At 45.4% G+C, this 12,184-nt stretch overlaps 1 protein-coding gene across 4 annotated transcripts in view; it reads left to right on the forward strand.

Annotated features, from left to right (window-relative positions):
- The window catches only part of RTN4 (reticulon 4), a 47,889-nt gene that overhangs the window by 13,401 nt on the left and 22,304 nt on the right, over positions 1-12,184 (forward strand). For 2 of the 4 annotated variants that reach the window (XM_061461667.1, XM_061461669.1), the window contains exons 2-3: positions 4,900-4,956; positions 5,761-8,214. The exons of 1 other annotated variant lie outside the window; for it this stretch is intronic. In XM_061461667.1, coding sequence (XP_061317651.1) covers positions 4,900-4,956; positions 5,761-8,214 — 2,511 coding nt within the window. The remainder of the gene's footprint in view (positions 1-4,899; positions 4,957-5,760; positions 8,215-12,184) is intronic. One more of the 4 variants, XM_061461668.1, reaches the window with a different exon arrangement.

Consider the following 12,184-nt stretch of genomic DNA (forward strand, 5'->3'; position numbering starts at 1 on the left):
AAAGAATAATCTTGTTTAGATTATATATTGTGAAGTTTTACTTGATTCTAGTAGTGGTGTCCTACTTGTTTGTTTGGATCACCTATTTTCTGCCATTGGTAGGCAAGTAGGAAAAGCCACCCTCAGTGGTCTGTTCTCCTCATCTTTTACAGATGAAGTTTTCCTACTGTGTGCAATACCCTATTACCAAATTTACAACCAGTTGTCAGTTGTTACTGGTGCTCTTATGGATGGAGCAATGGGTGGGAAGAGGCAGTGGTTCTCTGGAGTTCTCCAGCACTGGCTGATGTGGTTTGCCTGCTCCTTAGGGTCTCCCTTTGAGCCTGGGCAGTCTTGCTTTGTGCCAGGCAACGTCCGAGAGATGCTGTGTTTAATTCCTCTCGTTTATCAAAGCACCGCAGAAAGGTTTCTGGTTCTGAAAGGTTTCTCCCTCCAGCATTGAAGGTGAGGATTCTTCAGTGTGAATATCATGGCTGGCAAAAGGAGCATTCCTTTCACCTTATTTGAATTAGCCTGAAGGGGAATGGTTGGTTCAGTTGACACTCATGCTGATGTGGGAGTTGTGCAGGCCCTTCTCTGTTCTCCCACCTTGCCTGGAGGGGTTGTACAGGTCCCACAGCAGGAAAAAGTCCTTGTATCTTCTTCCTTTCAGCAGGGAAAATGCCATTCTGTGGTGGGTGGAGGGAAGGTGGGTGGTTCTCCTTGGCTGGTTAGGAAATGCTGGTTTATGTAATCTCTGTTCACACTCCAGCTATGTGTGGAAAATAAAGCTTGGGTGTGGGCATAATATCCTTCCATTAAGAGAACCTGGGAATCCAGTGACTAGCACAGCTATTGTGTGTTTCTGTGTTGAGTAAATGGAAGCCAAACCTGAGGAGGAGCTGCTGTGTTGTGCTGTCCTAATGCAGCCCTGGAAAATCAGTGCCCATGCTCGTAAAACCAGCGTTCCTCACCAGAAACTTGAGTCCTCTCTCTCTGGGGCTGGGAAGTATTCAAAAGCTTTGTAAGTCTGGAATTTTTGGTAGAGGTTGCAGTTAGTCTTTGGACACCAAATGTACTACACCTTAAAGGGTTTGTTGTGCGTTTTCTCTTTGCCACCTTACCCCAGTGGGCTCCTTTCTTTGCCCATCTTTTATTTCTACGTTCTCAGTACCTCCACTCAATTGAGTTGTTCTTGGTTTCCCTGCGAGATCCCTTTCTTCTGGGCTGCCAGAGGTCTCTGTTTTCATGCTGCACAGTCTGCATTTGTCAGGTCCATCCTGCCTTCTCTGTCCTGCTCCAAAGCACAGACCCCTTCCAGTGAATGAAGTCTATGCTGCTATACCATGGCGCAGAGGAGGTGAGAGCGTGGGGTGTCAGGGAAGCTGCAGGTTGAGGAGTAGTCTTTGGTACCAGCTTCAGGGTGAATTGCCACAGCACAGGTCCCTGGAGGCTTTGATGCGATCTCTGTGTGTGTGCAGGGCCACAGGCGAGTGAGAGATGAGGTGAGGGATTGACATTGGCTCAAGCATGGAGTATGTGGACACCACTGCTCTGTTTAAACGAGTAGGTATTTTGGCTGCATCAGCATTTGGTACACACACAGAGGGACACAGTTCTGTATGTGCTTTCTTGATCCATCTAGGCATAATGTTGAGAGAAAAGGAGAGTGTGCAGCTGCTTGATTCAAACTCCAAGGCTCAGGAAAGACCTTAAAACAGTTTCCCAATACCTAAAGAAGCTCCAGGAAACCCAGAGAGGGGCTTTGGACAGGGGCCTGCAGGGATGGGACAAGGGGAATGGCTTGAACCTGCCCGAGGGGAGACTGAGCTGAGCTCTTAGGCAGAAGCTCTTCCCTGTGAGGGTGCTGAGGCGTTGGCACAGGGTGCCCAGAGAAGCTGTGGCTGCCCCATCCCTGGCAGTGTTCAAGGCCAGGTTGGACACAGGGGCTTGGAGCAAGCTGCTCTAGTGGAAGGGGTCCCTGCCCGTGGCAGGGGTTGGAGCTAGAGGAGCTTTAAGGTCCCTTCAGCACAAACCAGGCTGGGATTCTAAGGCCTAAAGTCTAAAGCTCAGCAATAATCCTGGGTGTACCAGGCACACCAGAAACTGAAGTAAAAACTCCAATGTTCCTGCTGAAAGCATCATTTGAGGAAGGCAGAGCGGCTCTTTGGAGCGGTTAGTCCCAAGCTGAGCTCTCGCTGAAGGCCCTCATGTCACTCCACACCCGATGACTGTCTAACCTGGGGCTGTGGGCCCCTTGGGAGCAGCCTGCTTGTGGAAGAGATCCCTATGAGCAGGGCATGGGGAATCGAGCATCCCCTGGAATGAAGGGTGTGCAGTGATACGTGGCAGCGTGCGGATGAGCACAGCAGTGCTGGGACCTGGTGTCACACACCGATTGCTTGTCCTCCAGTGTGGGTTTTGTCCTTAAAAGCTTTCACCACCGCTGAGCTCTAGCACTGCTTTAATGTGTTCTAAATTTGGAATTGAGGTTTCTCTCTGGGTGGTCCTTAATAGGAAAATGTCATTTCTAGAGAACTGAACAGAAATCCCTTCGGCCCAGCAGGACTTGAGGAAGCTCCTAAATTCCAAGTCCTATGCTCCTGCTTTATTACTGTTTTCTTGTCTTGCCATATTTTCTGGATTATAAACATCACTTGGAATAAGAGTTAGATTGGATCTAAGGAGGAAGTTCTTTACTGTGAGGGTGGTGAGGCACTGGAATGGGTTGCCCAGGGAGGTTGTGAATGCTCCATCCCTGGCAGTGTTCAAGGCCAGGTTGGACAGAGCCTTGGGTGAGATGGTTTAGTGTGAGGTGTCCCTGCCCATGGCAGGGGGTTGGAACTGGATGATCTTAAGGTCCTTTCCAACCCAAACCATTCTATGATTCTAACAATGTTCTGTGAAACAAGACCAACTGGGTGTATATTGGGAGAGGAAAAGTAGGTTGTGAGGAGACTTGATCTTTTTGGGAAACTCCTGGTAGGATTGACTCAAGCCTGACAGGTCATGAGTATGTTGAAGTGGCCTTGCTTTTGCGGAAAGGCATGGACTGTGCTATGTGTGCTGCTGGCTCTGCCAAGTTCCTCACTTCTTGCATCTTGTCAAATCAATTGCTTCCATTTTTCTTTGCTTTTAAGAATAGATAGTTCTTTTGTGGTGCTTGATTTTTGCCCATGCAAACATCAAACCTAAAGATTATTGATGTCTGTAGTAGACATTCAAAATCTAATTGAAATGCTTTAATACAATTCTGCACGCTGCTAATACAATTGATCTCAATTGCAAATAGGCTTTAACAGCCTTAATTTGAAAACTTTGTGCATTCTTCAGAATGAAATGCATTTGCCCAAATGTTACTGGTTTTACATTAACTTAATGCCAATAGGCCATGATGGACCTGCGAAAAACACCGCTGCTGCTGCAGAAATGCAGAGGAGGGCTGGTTTTAATTTGCCTGGTTCCTAATGATGGCTGGTATTGCTGCTTCTGGAGGGGCTTTTCATCAAATGCTTTATTTAGCATAGTAAAATACCATGTTTGTATGCTTTTACTTTGGGTAATGTGCAATATGAAGCTCTAACATTGTCGAGCTTCTCACCACCATGCAGTAGTGAAGGAGGGTGGTGACTTCCTTAGCTTAGAAGTGTGGCCTGCCTTATATTTACTTAGTTCTCTGAGTGGAAATTGGAGAGCTGGGAATGTCGTGTGAAATGTTAGGGGTAAAACAAATACAGCGAAGCAAAATATGCTCCTGGGCTCATGCTGAAGAAGGCATTAAAACTAATGCCTTCATTTGGACGCTTATCTGTGTTGTAACTTCCCCTGTACCGGGCTCTCGTGATGCTGCGTGTTCAGTTCTGGGCCCCACACTACAAGAGACATTGAGGGGCTGGAGCGGGGCCAGAGAAGGGCAGCGGAGCTGATGCAGAGCCTGGAGCACAAGTGTGATGGGGAAGGGCTGAGGGACCTGGGGGGTTCAGTGTGGAGAAGAGAAGGCTCAGGGGGGACCTGATCGCTCCCTACAGGGAGGTTCTGACAGGAGGATGGAGCCAGGAGGGGCTGGGCTCTGCTCCCAAGGAACAAGGGATGGGACAAGAGGAAACGGCCTCAAGCTGCACCAGGGCAGGTTTAGATGGAGCTGAGGAGCAATTCCTGCCCCAGAGGGTGCTCAGGCATTGGAAGAGGCTGCCCGGGGCAGGGCTGCAGTCACCGTCCCTGCAAGGGTTCACAGCCCGTGGAGACGAGGCCTCAGTGCCATGGGTTAGTGGTGGCCTTGGCAGTGCTGGAGTAAGGGTTGGACTGGATGAGCTTGAAGGGCTTTTCCAACCTCACTGATTCTATGAAAATACTGAAGACCTAAACAATCAGCAAACAGTACAGTCCTTTACTATTCCTGGTTTGATCAGTATCAGCATGCCTGACCAGTGCTGTTTCGGGAAGTTTCAAAGGCTGCCTTAGTCACTTCTCACAAGTTTTGGTCGAATCTCCATTTTGCTGCTGTTCTCACCCAAGCTGGTTGGTGTAGAAATCCCTCTGACAAAGTGAGCTGATGGAGTCATTGCCAATGGCAAGTCAAGTGGTTTTTCTGGTGCTAGAGCTGCTGTAGCTGCTCAGTAGTGTAAATGTTTGGAGAATGCAAGTAAAGAGTAGCTACTGTGGTGTATCTTACCCTAAGTGTGGTCACTGACTTGGAGGATGGAGGTCCCTCAGTTGCCTCAGTGAAGATCCCACTGTAAATGAGAAATCTGAGTGTTGCCTTTCCCAAATCACAGGGCTTGTATCCAGTTCTGTGGTTCTCTGTGGGTGTAGATGTTGGCTATGGATCTGTTTGACTTCCTGGGAACTGACTCCTTGCGTGCTTTCTCCCCTCTTCAACCTAGCCTTTATTTCTGCTGAGGTTATTTGTTTGTTTTTCAGATGAGACCCTTTTTGCTCTTCCTGCTACATCTGCGCCTCTGATGCACTCCTCTGCAGGCAAGTTCTTTCTGCTCACCTTTGTCTGAATACATCCTGCATTTCTGACCTCATTAACCCGTTCCAATTAGTCTGCCTTTACTAAAAGTCAGCATGGGTCCAAGAATAGCCTCCATCACATTGCTCCATCTTGTGACTTTCCAGTTGATCTGTTCAAGATTTCAATACACATTCGTTTCTTGACATGGTAAATGTTGTGTGAACCAGCCACAGCCATCTGAATTCTTGGACCCTTGATGTAGGAGAGAAGTTGATATTATTAACAGGTTAACACATCAAAGCATAGTCGCTTTACTGATTTAGCAGAAGGATTCAATCCATAGTAACTTTCTGCAGTACTTTATGTAAGTAAAACATGTACCTGTAGTATTTTAATGCTTTTTTTGTTAGCCAAATTCCCACTAAGATGTCAAAAACGGACTTCATGCACGTTTGTGCATATGTCTGTGCACAAGCATCCACACATACCCTCTCTCTGTCTCACCTTGCCACCCTCCCTCTCTTACTGTGTTAATATTGCCTGCTGTACTTGGATGCTCTGTACTTGTCTGGCATCTTCAGCTTTACTGTGATCTCTGCACTGCATAAAGTTGCTGCTTCTCTAGCCTCTTGCATACTTCTCTGCTAGAAGAAGTGAACTAGAATAGCACACTTTAGCCCATGCTTTTAATGGGTAATAGTGTTTATGATAGAACTTGGAAGAACCTCTTAATAACTAACATCATGTGAACCTGTCATGAACGTTTGCGTTGACTTTAAAGAGCACTTGCATTCTCTAACTTTCCTTTCTGTCCATGGTCACAGAAAAAGTTCTGGACTTGCAGGAGCAGCCAGGTAGCACTAAGTCGCTTGGTCAAGAGGATTTTACTGCAGTCCCGCTTGATACTGCTCCTTCTCTTCCCTCCTTCTCTCCTGTCTCAGCTGATCCCTTTAAAGAGCACTCAGCCCTTGATACGCTCTCAGATGGATTACCTGCAAGAGGCACTTGCAAAGAAAATGCAAGTGAGGTTTATAAAGAACCTGTGGAAAAGGCAAGAAATCCATTTCTTTCAGAGGGAATTGGAAAAGACATTCAGACATCAGAGATGAAGTCCTCAGAACCCCCATTTGCTAAAGCAGAAGCAGCCATTTTATCTCAGGCTAAAGAAGAAACACAGCTAGAGGGCCCTAAAGAATTACCTAATCTGGAGAAAATGCCTGCAGAGCAGCTGAAAATGTCTCCAGAAAGTCCTCAAGATTTGTTTGAGAAAAACGAGGAAGATCTCTTCTATAACAAAGACAAATACAGAGGTGGTGAGCAGGATGACAAAGGGGCACAGAAAGAAGACCCTCTTAAGAGGGAAGAATACGCGGACTTCAAACCATTCGAGCCAATATGGGAGCTAAAAAGTGCTAGTCATGGACTGAGCAGCGTGAAAGAGGATGTTGGAAGTAAGGTAGATGCCAAGCTAGAAAGCAGTTTAGATGAGAAGTACGGTGTAGGTAAGCTGAATGTGCAGAGGGATTATGAAAGAGACAGTGAAGGCAGCATGGAAGATCACTCTTTCCCAAGTACCCCTGAAGCCGTAACAGAACCTTCGCAGACTTACATCACTTGTACTGAATTTGAATCCTCTATGAGTCCTGATGGGAACAAAGGCAAATCTCTTTCTCCGCTAGAGGAAGGTGCTTCAGAAAATAGAACCGATGATGAGAAAAAGATTGCAGAAATGAAAGCTCAGACGAGCACAGAACAAGGTAATTTTAGCACTAAAGCAGTTGGCAAGCAGGAAGGCCAGGAAGCTGACTATGCTAAACCAGAGAGTATATCAACAGTGCCATCTGACACTGCAGCAAATATGCCTGAAGGTCTTACTCCCGATCTAGTACAAGAAGCATATGAAAGTGAGATGCATGACGCAGCATGTACAAAACTTGCTTATGAAACAAAGATTGATTTAGTTCAAACCTCCGAGTCTGTACAAGAGACTCTGAAACCCGTGACACAACTCTGTCCCTCCTTTGAAGGCTCAGAAGCTGCTCCATCACCAGTCTTGCCAGATATTGTTATGGAAGCCCCACTAAGCACTGGGACTGCTGGTGCAGAAACATCTGCTGTACAGCTTGAAGCTTCCCCATTAGAAACATTTATTCCTACTGTTAATTATGAGAATGTAAAAGAAGAGACTGAAAAGCCTCCCGTGTATCAAGAGGCAGTGAATGCACCACCGACACAGGCCCAAGAAACAAAAGAGGCATTAGCATTTAAGAAACCTGAGCATGAGAGTAGCACCAGTCCTGAAGATACAGAGACTCCATATATCTCTATTGCATGTGACCTGATTAAGGAAACAAAGGTCTCTGGTGAGCCCACTGCTCCATCCTTTACGGAATACTCAAAGACACCGGTGACAGAATGCATTCCTCAGGACGTGCCTGAAGACAAGGAGCTCGATGAAAAGCCATCTCCACAGTTTGGGAAATCTGACCTGTTCAATAGCCAGGTGATAGCTGACTTCACAGAGAGAGCGAGTGAAGATCCATCTCTCATCCTAAAGAGTAAATCAGCTGAGAATATTGTAACTGATGAGGAACACGAGGAACAGCTGGTGGATTCAGGAGCTGCCACAGGCAAACCTTATCTGGAGTCTTTCCGACCCGAACTGGACTCTTCCAAAACTGTGGCTGCTCTGCCCTCTGAGCCACCACCTACAAAACCAGCCAAGGTAGAGAAGATTCCTCTTCAGATGGAAGAGCTGAATGCTATGGCTTATCCAGCTGATGTACCTGTTGCTACACAACCAAAAACAGGAGACGACAAAGCTCTCTCACCCATGGAGTCTTCCCCAGTCACAGTGGAAGATGACTTTGTGATGTTAGGTCATCCCAAAACTCTTGAGTTTTTGGCAGAAGCCATTGACAGAGAAGTAATGCGCAAAGATGCAAGTGAAGAGATCAGTAAGGTGATCCAAGGTGAGAAGAGGCAGTTGCCTTGTCCAGAGCTACCCTGTGACCTGTCTGTAAAGAATGTAGACGTAAAAGCTGAGGAAGATATCAATGCCTTGAAAAAGTCCTTGGAGGCTGTGGACAAAGAAGTGCCTGAAGTATCCAAGATGTCCTTACTGGCCACAGATACCTCACCTTCACCTGCTGAAAAAGAGATGGTCAGTGTAGGAAAACCAGAAGCTTTTGAGAAGGAACCTGAGCGAGAAGCTGCTTCTGTTAAAGAAAAGGAAAAACCTACTGCTATATTTTCAGCAAAGCTGAATAAATCTTCAGGTAATCTGTGTGTGCTGTCTTGCAGTTTGCCAGTCTGCTTATTTTTATAGCTAAGCTTAAGCATGTCATGACTTTAACTGTTTTTAAGTCACTTTCTGTAAACTTCTCTAAGGGTAACGGAATGTTAGTGCCTGCACTTTTACCTTACTCATATTCTGATTGCTTTAGTACTATTTTTTCTTCTGTTTATTAGGGATGGACTCACTGTCTCCTGTTTTCTCCTTCAGTTCTCCTGCTGATCTGTTGAGAGAGAAATAAGTCACTACTCACTGCAAGCTCTGCTGTGGTGGTCTACAGGCTGGGCATTAGGTGGCCTTGCAAACTTGCTCTTAATAGGTGACAGTAAGCCAGGGATGGTGTTTCAATCTGCTGTGTGCACATGATTTGAAGACGCATTGCTGTTCATACACAGTTCAGACATTAGACTTAAAACTTAGGAAAATACCCTTGCTGCTGCTGTATGTGTAGCATACACATCTGGAATCTGGAAGAGAACCTGCACATCTGCTGTCACAGGACTTGCAGCTTGGATTAGATCAAGGGCCAGTGGTTTGAAATAAACAGTGCACATGAATGAGTGCCATAGTACTCAGGTTACTAGGAGAGTGGTCATTGAGAAGTTGAGTATCCTGCAGATGTTAAAATTGGTTTACAGGCAACAGAGATACTAATTTCCATTTTTCTTTTCAGGTGGGGCTTGCACTTCAGTGTAGGTGATTTTTCTTCTAGTAAAGTGTACTTAGGTAACAAAAAGTTGAAGGAGAGATAAGGTCATTGTTGTGTTCCCTAAGTGAATGCCTCATGAAACTCCAGCTATTGTAGCCTAGAGGAGTATTTGCTTTTTGATACCACAGCACTCTGCTGCTACTTAAGTCATACACCAGAAACATTCCTGCTAAAAAGCAGCTACTGCAGGAAGCACAATGACTGTTCCAAATAGAAAGCCAAATATTAGTTTGCCTCAGCCCTAGTGTATTTGTGCAGTAGCTGCAGTCCACAGTTCATAAAATACATTCCTAGTGTAGGTAGACTACATCAAATGTGTTTTGGAACACACAGGTTGTGTTATGGGGAATGTCAGGGTGTTGATGTGCTTGAGATAGGGTTTGGAAAATAAGGTAGAAGATGTAATGCTTACATTTAAGTTTGCATCATAGTTGCCATTCCTCCTGTCTCGCCTCTTCATACATACAGGTGGGTGGAAAGGACAGTTTCTCTTCTCCCTGGTGATGAAATACCAGTGATAACCTGCACTGTTCAAATGCTGTGTGTTCTGTGAAGACTTCTCTCCTTGTGCTCAGGCTTCCAGCATACAGTGCTGTCTAGAGAACAGCTGCTGTGCATCTAACCCTTCATGTCAAGGGGTTAATTGTTCAGAGATCAGACTACTCGGAAAAATAACATTGCACTTAATATAATAGCTTTTTTCCTTGGTTCTTGTAACAGGAAGCCTTGCAGGGGTGTCTTAAATCATTGCGTGGATGTAGCAGCCTGGGGGTGGCAAATCACTGCTTTGGGTCTGAGGAGGACACAGCTGCTCTTCTGTCTGTGGGAGGTTGCCAGAGAAGCTGCACATGAGCCCATTTCCCATAGCAGGAGAGGAGAAACTTGAAGGGTGTCTTCCTTCTCCCATCTAGTGGCACAGAGTTGGGACAGGCATGGGGCTGGCCTGGGTGTGTGGCAAACTGGGGCACTGTCTGCAGTCTGTCAGTGTTGGAATCACTGTAAAGCAGCTGCAGTTTTAATTCTTGATGTGCTGTGTTGTTTGGGAAGGAAAATTGTTGTTTCTGGAGACACGTTTTCTTAAAGCTAAAGAGATGAGAATACCAACCCAAAACCAGGGCCCCTTTGGCCTAGATTTTTGTCCCAGCTCTGTGCTGTTGACTTTTTTGCTCACTTCTGCTGTATTCTATAAAACAGAACAGGACTTCTGAGACCTGCCTGAGGAGTGTAATGACAAGCCGTGAACAAAATCAGTTGTCTGGTTTTACTACCGCACTACTTAAGCACAGTTTCAAAGTAGCATCAAAAACCTAACATGTACACTGGTCTTCCATCCTCTAAAAAGAGGGATAATTCATCACAAGACCAAGAAGTGGCTCTTTGCATGTGTTTGCCCTTCTGAGTCTTACCTTTATTGTGTGTGTGTGGGGAGGTTGGTTTGGGTTTTTCTCTCGTTCCATCAGTGGAACTGAAACAGATCTTCCTGTGCCTTAAGACTTCTGAAATCAGTTGGCTTGGTGTATGTATAGTGCTTGCTAAAACATTGCTCTCAACTGCCTTACAGCTGCACTTAAATGAAGGTTCTTGAATGCTTACCTAACAGTGCTATTTTTGATCGCTAATGTGAGTGCAAGCGTGCCAGTGTGTACCTGAAGGTGTAACTTCCACCAGTCCCACTGAGCTGCAGGGAGCTAAAACCTCTGAAGGGGTTGCACATTTTACGTTTTAAAACTCCACCACTCCAATAAAGCAAATCTAAACCTTGGAGCAGCTTCCTGGGTTAGAAAGAGGTTTGTTGAGTGCTGCCTGGCAGACCCTTGAGTAATGTGTTTTGCAGTGGTATCAGACTACAGGCACCTTGTACTTTATAGCTTGCACAGATGTGAAAACCAAACCAAGCAAAGCAAAATCAGAACTGTGGTTTACTGTCAAGAAACCCCTCTCCTTGTAAGAAACTCCTATTGATAACAATTTAACAGCAAATACCCCTCTGCTGCACCACCGTCAATTCCTATTGTCATGGGTACAGTGATGCTTTTTTCCCCCATTCGCTTTCTCAGTACATGCTGTATTTGGCTTCCTGCTGCTTCACTCTCACCACACATTTCTGACCTCCATAAAAATACTCCAGATTAAGATGTGACTTCAGAGCTGATGTTTCCTGATGCTTGGGATGCTGCTGACCTGTGCCGCAGCTTCTGCCAGGGCTTGTGCTGGCACCAGCACAGTGCAGCAGGGAGTTGTGCTAAGGCGTGCTCACAAAAGGGCTTTGTTGCCATCTAGTGTTTGTAAATGGAGTGTAACTCGAGTATCCTCTGCCTGCCACGGGATTGCATCTGGGACTTGAGAACCTCTCAGTATTGAAACCAGTTCAGTGTTCTTAGGACTGAAAACTAAAAACGCATCAGAGCCCTTCTGTTGCACAGACTTTCTTCCCTGATAATGCATTTCTGTTGGATAGAGACCATTAATTCTCCCAAATAGGCTAGAAAACCAGGCTTTTCATAAACCTGGATGTGAGGCTTTTATGTTACTGAATAATAATACTACAATTAAATTTGTAGATTGTAGAACCTTCCCCGAAATCAAAACCTCTGACCATGACAGAAAGTTGGGTACCAAAATGTAACCACATTATCGGTGTAACTTTCGCTGTGTTCACCTGGAGCATTACAATGACATTTGAGAATGATGCTGAGATCTTTCCCACCAGGGCTCTCAGTCTGACAGGATACCCTTGTTTCATGGTGGTTTTGAACAACAGGCTCTGTAGACATTCATTTTAGATTAAATTTATGGGTTTACTGGTCTTGTTTTCACATATGCTACAGAGCACTCTGTAATTGAATTACAGGAATGCAGCTATTTAGTAATATCTTACACTTCCTGGATTGTCTTGAGAGAGCAAATTCAGAGGTGAATTCCAAGTGGGAATGTGCTTTGGGAAGGTGGCTGGGTGGTACTAACGATGGAGCTTTTCTTTTTAGTCCTGAAACATGGGGGCAGAAATAAAAAGACTTCCTGTGATTCTGTAACAGCAAACCAGGTCATTGCAGGTATGTGAAGCTTAAAAGAAGTTAGAAATGCTCCTTACACCGTGTGGCTATTTCCTGTTAGTTTCCTTATTTGTAGGTAGTTAAATAGAGCCATTACCAGATGGGAAGGCTTTGGTTTTAGTTGGTTTTCACTGAGGGGAAAAATACCTTTGAATGCCTCTGGAAGTCCTTTCAGGAGCAGATTATTTGTA

Source organism: Pezoporus flaviventris, unplaced genomic scaffold (assembly GCF_033815535.1).
Source record: "Pezoporus flaviventris isolate CSIRO_AGI_PZ_B2104156 unplaced genomic scaffold, CSIRO_AGI_Pfla_v1 ptg000031l, whole genome shotgun sequence".
In the NCBI taxonomy this organism is placed as follows: Eukaryota; Metazoa; Chordata; class Aves; order Psittaciformes; family Psittacidae; genus Pezoporus; species Pezoporus flaviventris.